The sequence below is a fragment of the Fukomys damarensis genome, unplaced genomic scaffold (genome assembly GCF_012274545.1).
Source record: "Fukomys damarensis isolate Sample0158 unplaced genomic scaffold, DMR_v1.0_HiC HiC_scaffold_18, whole genome shotgun sequence".
Lineage (NCBI taxonomy): Eukaryota > Metazoa > Chordata > Mammalia > Rodentia > Bathyergidae > Fukomys > Fukomys damarensis.
The window spans coordinates 11,876,198-11,889,142 of NW_022900930.1; the positions used below are offsets into that span (position 1 = coordinate 11,876,198).

The following is a 12,945-nucleotide window of genomic DNA, read 5'->3' on the forward strand; positions in this document are numbered from 1 at the left end:
ACCACCACAGCAACAGAACTTTGCTGTTTTCTGGATATTATTCTTTTCTTTTTGTTTTGTTTTGTTTTGTTTTTTTTAATGGAATGTGCTGAATATCTATAATTTTGTTCAGATGACTGCAGAACCTGGAAAAGCTGTTGCTGCTATCGATGCATAACATACTGCTATTATTAGTCTTTTTATATAAATACAAATATATACATACATATATATATAAAGGTTTAGATTTTTAATCCTAGATTGTGTTTACAGATGAACAGTCTAGTAGTTGCTGAATGTGAGATTAGCAGGTTTAAATAAGCCAAGAAATAAAAGAAAAGTATTTTATTTAAGCCTGTAAATACCATTATTTTACTTAATAGCTTCTTAGTTTAGTGCAGACTCTCTGAATCTTTGTCTCCAAACTGGACCAGCCTCCAAAAGTTTGCTAACTGTGGAAGAGTACAAGCCAAGAAACAGTTCAAACATACATGATAGCTAACATGAGAAGGATGCAAACTAAGAACTGCCTGATGACACGTGCCATTTACATTAAATATCATTTTCACACAACACCGACCTTAAACTACACATTCTCAGACTGCCCACCATTTTACTAATGAGTCAGGCTTTTGTTTGTTTATGATTCTGAGACTTGAAACCCGGGAGCCATTATGCTACCAGATGCCCACTCCCCCCATTTTTTGAGACAAGGTCTTGATAAACTGCCAGTACTAAGACTTGTGATCCACCTTTGTCAGTCTCCTGAGTACATAAGATTACAGTACTGGGCCACATATGTGGCCACAGGTTGTTTTAGACTATCACAGTAATGTAAAATTCTACTTGCACATTAAGTAAAACCTTAACATCATTTTTAAAAATGCATGAGGTCTGTTATTGCTTCCCTAGGTATTCATATTGGTTCTTTTCCAAAGATTTTAATAAAACAGGATGAACAAATATAACAGCACTGTTATACACATATATCAAGTCACCAAGATATTGATTGGGGTGGGGATGGGTTTGTAATTATTTCAGAAGAGACAACTGCTATCATTCCTGGCTCTTCCTTTTAAGAAGACAAGTAGGCAATTTTGTCAACTGTCAGTTTTTATGAAAATGTTACATTGAGACTTGTTTAAAAGTTTCCAATTCAGTTTTTTTTTTTTAATTTTATTGAGTTTATTGGTACATTTTAGGGATACAGTACAGTTACATTCATTGTTGGGATAATGTACCTCTACATGGCAAGTCTTGATTCTCATTTTTTCCCCTTACCTCTGCCCTCCCTTCACCCCCTCCTCCCCTTCCCATCTACAAACACTTTATTTTCATCTTTTCATTCTCTCACATTGTTTTCTTTTCCCTTTTTGTTCTTCCCCTACGCATCACACCTTCCCTACACCTTTAGCTCCTTTCTTCAAATTTCTAAATGTCAGTAATCTTATTAGAATCTTATGCATTGTTGCAGAATATTCACACCAGGGAAACTATTTGGTATTTACACATGTGTGACTTATTTATTTCACTTAGGAGTATATCTTCAATATGTATCCATTTTCCTATGAATGAATCTATTCTCTCGCTCTTTATGGCTGAGTAATATTCCATTTTATAGAAAAACCACAACTTCTTTATCCAGTTTCCAACGGATGGGCAAATAGGCTGTTTCCAATTCAGTTTTCATATAGAAAATTTATGTTAAAAATACAGAAGGGGGCTGGGGATTTAGCTCAGTGGTTCCACTGCCTGCCTTGCAAGTCCAAGGACCTGAGTTCAATCCCCAGTATCAAAAAAAAGGAAAGTATTCTAGCAGGAAAATGGAAAGAAGACAATAATGAAACAAAAAGCAAAGAATCAAGCTCTCAAACCTTTGCTGAATTTTCTACTCATTTTTGAAAGCAATACGGAATGATGGGAAGATGCCTCTTTTGACCCCACTCACAGATATTTGACAGATTTACTCGCAAGCCAGAGAGTTCTCTAGTGACAGACTTCTTTGATTCTTATCAAGAAGCTATGGCTAAGAGTTTATCCGAAAGTAATTAAGATTTATAGAAATATTTATTTTCTAGGGTAATGTTTATAAAATAGTGAAAACAATAAGCAGCTTGTGACTGATTAAAAACTTGTTTTTTTCTATATAATTTTTGATATTCTTTAAAATGAGTTATAAGATTTGTTCATAAAATGTTTATAGTATGAAGTAAAAAATGAGAAAATAAAAATGGAATGCATGGAAATGACCTTATTTTTATGAAAAATGGGTTGTGAATACAGGTTCACTAGGCAATAATGGAAAATCCATATCAGTACTCTGACATGATAAACAAAAGCCAGATATGGTTAGTAAATATTTGAAAAGTAGCTAGTATAGTAAATAAACTGAATTTAAAAATTATTTTAATGAATTTTTATTTAACTGAACAAAGTTCAACTAAACAGATAAAATATAGTGTGAAAATTGTTGTGAATGTATTTTCTAATCTCTTTTTTTTAGTAGTAAAATGGGAAGCAAACTGCATCATCAGTCTCCTGCAGAGGAAATAAACATTAGTGAAATTACTTGGAGAAATACTTTGGGATACATCAGGGGAAACCCTATCCACAGCAAATTTCAGTACTTACCACCATCATCTGTGCCTTCTACCTCCCTGCCTCAACTACTGTTCTAAAGGAGGCAACTCCAGCGTTTAACCTATAAGTAACAACAAAAAATATTTTCCTACTCTTTGTAGAAAATCTATTATAGCCAAAAGTAAAGGCATGATTAGAATCAACACTCAATTACTCATTTTAACAAAAAAATAAGTAGTTACTTGACAAATGGAAGCTAATCTAAACACAAGTGTTAGTTCTCTATGGTACACAACTAATAATAACCTTCACTCTTTTAGTATTACCAGTGTCTACTGATACACTCTAGCAATATGTACGGAGTGACAAAGTAATTCACACAAAGGATGCTTGGCTCAGTATGACTTTTTGCGTTAATCTACACATGGATAAGGAAGCTGAGTAATCTACTTAATGAGGTGCTGGTCAGGCATGCTGGTGCACGCCTGTAATCCCAGCATTTGAGAGGCTGAGACAGGAGGATTGCAGTGAGCTTGAGGCCAGCCTAGGTTATACAGTGAGTTCAATGCCAGCCTGAACTGCACAGAGAGACCCTGTCTTTAAAAAAAAAGAAAAAAGGTGCTATTTTGAACTTAAAGGAAAGTGAATTCATCGTATGTCAGATACTTCCATGTTCATACAAAAATATAAAATACATTTTGCATCTACTTTTAGATGCCAATGTGAACTGTAAGTTTACACTATACCAAAACTATAAAGATCGTTCTTTGATACTTAAATCTACTTATATTTCTTTTTTTCTTTTTGGTACCGGGATTGAACTCAGGACCTTGAGCTTGTGAGACAGACAGCAGAACCACTGAGCTAAATTCCCGGCTACTTGTATTTCTTGTTTCTTAATATTGTGCAAATACGGAAAGCTATAAGAATTCCACCAAAGCCAGTAACATGAAGAAAGAGCTCAGAGAGTATCTTTGTGTCTTCTTCTGTTCCTGCAAAAGCAGCTAATATTCTTAATGTTAACAGAATATTAAAGCACAAAATAAAAATATTTAAGTATTAGAGATCAATAATTGTTTCATGAAACAAACTATTAAAAATAACCTATTACCTTAACTTTTAGAAAAATACATCCTAATAGTAAGGACAAAGTTATCTCAGAAATAACTGTGTATATTTTAGGTAATTATTTTTGAATTACACAAAGTCCACCTAACTTTTATAGTTAAGCTTTACAAAGAGCCACGTAACATACTCAATTTTTCATATGGAATAGCAAATTATTTCAGTTTAAAAATGTATCCTATGCAAGTTGTAAGACACTTCAAGTAAAGACCCTCAAACCAAAACTTGCTTTCCTGTATTTCTGCAATGTGATTACAACTTTAATATTATTTCACTATAAACTAAGAAAAATTGCCAAACAGAAAACTGACCTTATTATTCCATCACAGTGAAATATCAGATACTTCTATTTTAATTGATAAATTTAGACTTCAACAAAATGCAAAAATGTTAAGCGTGTTCAGCTATCAGTGAAATGCAGCTTCTCTCACAGTCTAACATTATACTTATTCCATCCAGCAATCCTACTCCTAGGGATCCAAGAAAAATGAAACAATACACCCACACTAAGACATATATACCAATGTTCCCAGCAGCTTTCTACATAAGAGCCACAGACTGGAAAACCCAAAGAGACACCAACTGTGCCAAATCTATACAATAAGGAACCATACAGTAAGAAGGGACACCAATGCACATACATACTGCAAACTGACAAAGTCAGCTAGAAAGGAAGCTGACTCAAACCATTAAAATACATTATTACCAACCTTACAGAAATGAAAAGGATCATGAAGGAAGGAAAAGGACACCGAATAGCCATATATAAAGGAATAAAGTTGGACTCTTTCTATCATATCATATATCCATATTAATGCTGAATGGGTCAAACATCTAATTTTAAGAGCTAACAAAACATAAGAACACAGTTAAATAAATCTTCATGATCTAAGATTTGGCCATGTATTCTTAGATATGACAACAAAAAACAAAGAAAAAGCAGATTAAAAAATAATTAGCAAACATAATTTCATCAGCAACCTTAATTCCTATTTGCCATGTAAAATAACATACTCCTAGGTTACAGAAATTAAGATGTAGACATTCTGGGCTGTTACAGTGGTCCCTTGATATTCATAAGTGGTTGGTTGCGAATAGAACCTCCTAGAGGATACAAAAATCTGAAGATGTTAAAGTCCTTTATGTGAACACACTATGTTCCCCAGATCCTTTAAATCATGTCTAGATTACTTATAATGCCGAATACAATGTAAATACAGTATAGGAAATGATGGCAAAAAAGATCTACCTGTTGAATGAAGAGTCAACCCTTCCCCAATCCCTTGCAAGAATTTCCAGTGCATGACTGATAAACTCTACAGATGTAGCACCCTCTATATCGATAGTAAGCTATACGTAGGATATCATTTCCTATAATTACAAAAAGTCTTAATAGCACAACTACAGCATTCTAACACCTCATTATCTCTATAAAACTCCAGCAAGATAAAAATAAACAAGGGTTGCACTATTTTCATATGATAAAGCAACTAAAACCTATTGAGTAATCTGTACCATTATCTGTCACTAATTAAAGTGCTTTCTAATGGGAGATTCTCCAAGAATTGCCAGGTCCTTTGACTGTCTATATGATTGCTCTTTGCAGCATGATGACTCTCAATTACTCTCATTCAAAGCGTAGTTTTCTCTATTGCTGATAACTTCACATTTTATCAGGCCATAATTATCAAGTAAGTCACTTGGGTTATTTGCCACCTAATTTCATACATACATATAAACACACACACAATATATATATGTATGTATGTATGTATGTATGTGTATATGTATATATATATATATACACACACACACATATATATATATATATATAAAAATTGCATAGAGACTACATACTATAATACTGCTCTTTTTTTCTGAAGCAGGATTCAATTAGGGTTGGTCTATTATATTTGACTAAATGAACCTTGAGTTTTATCTTGTTGAATGATCCCAAGCTGAAGCATGCCATTTTATTTTCTATGGCAAAGAAAGGGGAAGAAAAGGTAAAACATAATTTTATAACAAAGAATTCATAAATGGTAAATAATAGGGAAAGAAACCTATCAGGAATCCTTTTACATATTAATTAATTAAAGTTCTGAATTGGGATAGGAAAAATGAAAATTATAGCTATTTTAAATAGATAACCAAATTAATTTTAATTAGGTTATTAAACGATACTATCTTTACATAGCTTGCCTAAGCATTCCTAATAAACCAATTTCAAGAAAAAATAATCAGATCTCATTTTCTCTTGCATTTTCAGTAGATAAAAAAGCATCTGAGTCAGAATCATGTAAAGTAATGGGGAAATTATTCCTCATCTTGTCATTTTTAAAATAAGAGGAGCTGCAAACTACTGAGCATATACTATATACAAATATTATGCCTTATAATACCAGATATTTCACTAAATTGCTTTACTCTGATGATCTCATTTGATCCTCTTGACTTTATGGTATTTAGTTATTATCCACATTTTTAACTGAAAAAAGGTTATGATTCCAACCACCATGACTATATAATGTCAGTGAACCTGGAAAACAAAGCTATTTTTAAAATCTTTAATCATTAGGTTTTTAAGGTAGCAGCCTGAATTTTGGGCTCCCAAATAAAATATACAGTAAGGATCTCTGAACATAAGACAAAAGAAACAAAGAAACAAAGAACTGTTTGAGAGTACAGAGAAAGAGAAAGAAATCAATTGGCAGGAACTTTGCTTCCTAAAATAATGTCACTTGTTCTATTCAGAATTTTTCACTCCCAACAGTTGAAAAACTGCTCTTTATCAAAAGTTACAGTTTAATCCTTTTCTTCATATAGTCTTTGGAAGGTACTCAATTGTCTTCAAGCTTTCAGTGTTGTAAATGAAAAGTTTGCCTAACTTTTTTGTGTACAGGCAACTTATTTTATTCCTCAACAATATCAATATCCATCTTCCTCAGTGCATTTCAGCAGTGCAGCATGGAATTCTTTTGTTTTTTGGGGGGGTAGGGGAGATTGAACTCTGGTCCTTGCACTTGAGAGGCAGGAGGCGGAACCACTGAGCAACATTCCCAGCCCAGCATGGAATTCTTTAAGCCTTTTCATTATCAAGATGAACTTTCTTATTTATTTAATTATTATTAATCTCTTCCATCAGTTTTTATTTTGTTAGGTTTGAAAATAATGTTGACTTTCCTGGATTTATTTTCTATGTTATTCATACTTTCGGTAGGTGAACATTTTTGCCATGTATTTTGGGCTATTTTTCACATGTGATCTTTAAGGCTTCTAATGTGATTTTTCTTTAAGTCATCTATTTAAATTTTTACTTTGGAAAACACCAGGTTTTTTACCAGGGCTCCAGGAAGTCTTTTCCACACTAAACTTAAATTATCCTGGAAATTATTTTTTAACTTAAGTGTTCATCTGATCCCTTCAGCAATCCTGGATATAAATATTTATTATTCTCTCAATATTTCCCTCTAGCTGACTGAGATGAGTTGCTATTTTTTATCTAGCTTACCAGGTTTAGATGTTGGGATACTTCAGTGAGAATCCCACATGTGTTAGAAGACCATTTACCCCTATTATATTTAGAATTATTTGCAGTAGCCAGTAAGCTCTCCATTTTCTGAAGTACTTAGAACAGGCTTCTAAAAGAAACATTCTGTTCCTTTCACCCAGGAGAAATGAAGCAAAAAAGGAGAGATGGTAGTGTGATACCCATGAAAACAGCATTTTAAAGGCAGTGGGAATTATAAAAATCAGTGTCTACTTTAAACTGAACCAACAGGAAGGTAAAGGACCAACCTTAGAAAACAAAAATCTATAAGGTAAGTAGGGGACATTATGGTCATGTCACTACCAACACTGCAGCAGAAATCTGCTGCTGTGAATAATTTAATATCTCTCTATGACTTGGTATGCAAAATTCTACATTGTAGAATGACCAGACGCTATTCCTCACTAGTAAGGGGTGGAAAAGAAGATGTGAGCCATACAGGATAGATTTGGGATATAAGGCCCTTTGCCTCTTACCTTACTCCACACAGTGTACACTGCAGCCTGACAGTAAATTTTACCAGCACACACAAGGACCAGAGACGAGGAAACTACTCCCTCCCCACTGAACAAGCTGCAAGCTTTTTTTTTTTAGACGAACCCTAGCAGCTAATTGGCACCACTAGTGACAACAAAATTAGGAACTGCAGCATAGCAGAGGTGGTGAAAGAAGCAAGTGGTGACTAGTGACTTGAAGAGAGACACAGATTCAGGGAATTTAAACATCCATGGAGGTCAGCACTCAATCCTCTGGAAAGGAGACTGAAGAGGAGCCAAGCAGCCTTTGACTGTATCTGTGGGTGCAACAGTAGCCCCCGCACCTTGGCCTCTGACAAGTGGTGTGATAGGATAGATAGGGTGGAAGAGAGGAGGCTGTGCAAAGGAAGAGACAACTATACACAAGACTGGGAACAGTCCAGGTCGCCCCAGCCTGAGCACACCACAGCAACTGGCAGTCATGTAGAGATAATCATAGTAAGGAGATGTGGGCAGGCCTCCAAAGGACATATAGAAAGTTGCTGGCTGAAGACCAGACCCAGGACCCACATCCAGAGGCCAAGACAAGCCCTGTTTCCAGCACTAATCCCACTGCAGACTTGATGGAGATAAACAGCAGTTTTGGGCTCTGACTTGGCTACTACCACAAAACTGTGGACACCCGAGGAATTTTATTATTTTTTTCTTTGTTCATTTGTTTTGTTTCCTTTTTCTGTCTGGTTGGTGTTTTGTTTTGTTTTGCTTTATTGTGTTTTTGGTTATTTAGGTTTTTAACCTTTATTTTTGTTTTCTTCCTTTCCTCAACTATCTCTCTTAATTCTGATATTTTCATGTGAGTGAATACTGTCACTTCAATATTCACTTCAATAGTTCTTGAATGTTCACTTCAATAGTTCTTTTGCTTTCTCCTTCATTCTCCTCAGAATGGAAGAGATCCTGCTTCCTTGTTTCCCAAAGATTGGGTGATCACCTTTTGTCCTCCAGCCTTGCTTCTACTACATTTCTCTTCATTTTTCTCTTTTTTGTACCCTATCCCTCTTAACCCCACCCTCCTAAAAGGGAAAATCACTCTACTAAGGAGAAACTCATTGATACAAGGTCTTGGTTTATGCTGTACCACGTTATATAACTACAGATTTTTCTCCTATGGTTAAAGGCACCAAATTAATAGTTACCACAGTTTGTCATTTTCTAGGCTGTGCTCGATGCTACTGTTATTGCTAATTGTACTACTTAATCCAGGATGACATACCTGTTATAATCAGTTGTTCTGCCTTGTATGACAATGCTGTGATTGGAGTCATAACCATTACCATAGTCTAGTACCAAAGGACTGGGTACTAAGCAAATAGATAGCAACTTCTCGTCCTTAATAAAATGGGAAGGCAGGATCTTGGGACAGACACAAAGACCAAGAAGCATCTACACCCAAAAGGCATCTCTGAGCCTTCAGTTGATCAACTGGGGTTACAACTAGCTCGAGAATGAACTGAGTTCATAAGTCAAGGGTCCAGTGTATTTCAGTTCTTGACAGAAAACAACTGCCAACTCAGATTGATGCATCCTGCAAAACTCTTTCAAAATTAATGGAGAAATAAGATACTTCCATGACAAAAGACAACTGAAGAAATTCATGAACACCAAACCAGCTCTATAAAATGTTCTGAAGGATATTTCAGAAAGAGATATGGAAGACCACGATTACAAGTACTCCAATAAGAAGAAACCACTAGGCAGGGCAAGCAATTAAACAGAGGAAAAAGTCAGGGAATCAACAGCAAGAAAATAATATGACAAAGATAAGCCAATTCATAACAGTTATGACCATCAATGTAAATGGTTTCGACTCACCAATCCCCCCCTTACAAAAAGACTGGCAGAATGGATTCATGAAACCAGATTGAACATTATGTTTAACTCAAAAAGAAATTCACAGATGAAAATCACAGGATGGGAAACAATACCACATACAACAGGAACCCAGAAAAAAGCAGGGATGGGTATTCTATTTACAGACAATGTGAACTTCAAACCAAGACGGATTAAAAAGAGATAAACAAGGTCACTAGATACTTGTTAAGGGAATACTCCAAAAAGAAGAAAAAATAAATAAATACCTAGGCATCAAATACCACTGCACCCAACTATATAAAACAAATATTAATAGGTATGAAAAATCTAATAAGCACTAACACACTTGTAAAGGGGGAATTTAATACCCCACTGTCTCAAATACACAGATCAACTAGAAAAAAAACAAAAAGCAAAAAACAAATTTGAGAACTGAACAAAACCTGTGAACATATGGTCTTAGTAGAAGTCTACAGTGTTCCAACCCACAACATCAGAATACATATTCTTCTCAGTGGCACATGGGATGTTCTCTATACAGACCACATACTAGGCTGCAGAACATGCTTAAGTAAATGCAAAAGAATTGAAATTATCATGCACATTATCTGACCACCTTGCAATGAAATTGGAAACTAATGGCAAAAGAAACTATTAAAAACTCCATGAACACATGGAAACTAAGTAACACCGTTCTGAACAACCAATGGGGCACAGATGAAAGTCCACCTAGACTTCTACATTTAATAGCCAAATTCAGTTCTGTAGCTGAATACAAAGTCAGCACTCAAAAATCAATAGCATTATTGTACACAATTAACAAACTCACTGAGAGAAATTAGAGGAACATCTTTCAAAATGGCATGGAAAAGGAATCAATCTAACAAAGGAATTAAAAGCTCTTTACATTGAAAATTACAGTACTCTGAAAAAGGAGATCAAATAGGATAACAGAACCCTTGCTCTTTGGCAGGAAGAACCAACACAGTGAAAACAGACATATTCCCAAAACTTATACAGATTTAATGCAATCCCAATCAAAATACCATTAGCATACCTCACAGAACTAGAGAAAACAATCCTAAAATTCATTTGGTAACAGAAGATCTGGAATAGCAAAATCAATTCTGGGCAACAAAGGCAACACAGGGGACATCACAATCCCTGAGGTGAAATTAAATTACAAAGCTATTATGATAGAAACAGCATGGTGCTGGCAAAAAGCTGACCCAAGCATCAATGGAACAGAAGACACAGAAACAACCCCAAACACACTTAGCCACTTCATCTTTTACAAAGGGACCAAATACCTTAACTGGACAAAAGATAGCCTCTTTAATAAGTGGTGCAGGGATAATTGGCTTTCCACATGACAAAGTCTAAAATTAGACCCATGTATCTTACCAGGCACTAAACTAAAATAAAAATGGATCAAAGATCTAAATATTAAAATAGAAACACTACATCTGTGGAAGAGAGAATAAGTGGAACTCTTGAAGACATGGGTAAACACTTTATGAACAAAACCCCAATTGCATAGGAAATATTGCAAGGAACCAATAATTGAGATCTTATCTAACTAAAAAGTTCTTGCATAGCAGAAGAAATCATCAACAGAGTGAAAAGACAACCAACCCATAGAGTAGGAAAAAATTTTAGTTGTTCCTCTAAGGACTAATATCTACAACATATAAAGAATTGAAAAAAAATCAGACTCTTTCAAATTTAACCCATCTAAAAATGGGTATATGAGATTAACACACACTTCTCAGATGAAGAAGTACAAACAGCAAATAAATATATGAAAAAATATTCAACATCACTGGGTCACTGAGGAAATGCAAATTAAAACAATGTTGAAATTCCATCCCACTCTACAAAGAATGGGTATCATCATGAAATCAACCAACAACAAATGTTGGTGGGGCTGTGGGAATAAAGGAACCCTTCTCCACTGTTGGTGGGAATGTAAACTGGAGCAGTTACTGTAGAAATCAGTGTACAGATCCCTCAAAAAAACTAGGATTAGAGATAAAGAACTGATTGCAGCAATCTGAAGGAAACTAAAGAAACATAAGTGGAGGCTGGAAAGACTGCTATGAGGAGAGAATACTCAGTCACTATTAAGAGAAAGTCTTAATAATGGTACAACTTTTTTTAAATGACATATTTCAGTTTTAGCATAAACAATGAATTATATTGAAATGCATATCATCTGGGAGAACAAGGATTATGCAAATTAATCTGTCACTGGCTTAACAAACATCTATCAGCTTGGGTATCAGGAAACAGGCGATCAAGTCAGAAGAAACTGCTTGTTCCCTAAAGGCTTGCTTGTTTCAGATTTCAAAATAAAAATCTTTTTTTTTTTAGTACTGGGGATTGAACTCTGGTCCTTGTGCTTGCAATGCAGGAAGTGGCACCACTGAGCTAAATCCCTGGCCCTCAAAATAAAAAGTTTAATACAATAAAACCAAAGATCAAATACATGTATCTGAGAAAGAAATGCTGACTGAATAAAAATTCATGTATTTGACCTATTTGAAATGGTTGAAAAGTTCAATTTGATTAGAAATTGTTTTCTCTATGGCACATGTTGAAAATATTAAGCCTTGAACTATTAGATTCTAAACACGTACTCCAATATTAATACACTGGCTGGTATTCAATTTAACAATATAAAGAAAGGCCTCTGTCTTTATTAGGTGACTTTTTCAATCAACTTATGGTATTCTCGTATGTCATCCAACTGAGTAAAAATTCATACTTTATAATGGCTCTCATTGAAGCAAGGATGGAAATTGTACAGCTTTTTAATAAAGAGATTATATAAATTAATTAAGTTTGACCACAGCAATTCATCAAAATTTAGTTCCACACTAGTTGGTTTTCTGGCTTGCATCTGGAAAGTTAATGCTGTAAATCTTGTTCTTTACTAACTTTAGATTACCATCTCTCTACTTCCCTTTAAGAAGCAATAAACCTTCACCTATTCTGAGTGAACACAAATTACCTCACAATAAAAAGAGTAAACTGTTACTTAAAATTATACATCAAGCTTTGCTTAAAATTTAAATATTATCAAATAATACTTACCAATACAGACGTCAATTTTCCCTTTAATAGCAGCTTCGTGCAGAGGTGTATAGTTCCAGTTATCCCTGGCATTTGGATCAGCTCCTTGGCACAGTAACAGACTCACAACCTCAGCATGGCCAAAAGAACAGGCATTATGGAGCGGAATGAGGCCTCCGTCATCACGAGCGTGGACATTTGCGCCCATCTGCAGTAAGTGCTCTACGACATCCTTCCTTCCAAACCCTAAGAAGAATGGGAAAAGATGTTTCATACATCAAATCAATT

At 34.8% G+C, this 12,945-nt stretch overlaps 1 protein-coding gene across 1 annotated transcript in view; it reads right to left on the reverse strand.

Annotated features, from left to right (window-relative positions):
* The window catches only part of Tnks (tankyrase), a 163,741-nt gene that overhangs the window by 122,673 nt on the left and 28,123 nt on the right, over positions 1-12,945 (reverse strand). Inside the window, exon 3 of the mRNA XM_010621890.3 lies at positions 12,679-12,903. Within this exon, the coding sequence (XP_010620192.1) occupies positions 12,679-12,903 (225 nt within the window). The remainder of the gene's footprint in view (positions 1-12,678; positions 12,904-12,945) is intronic.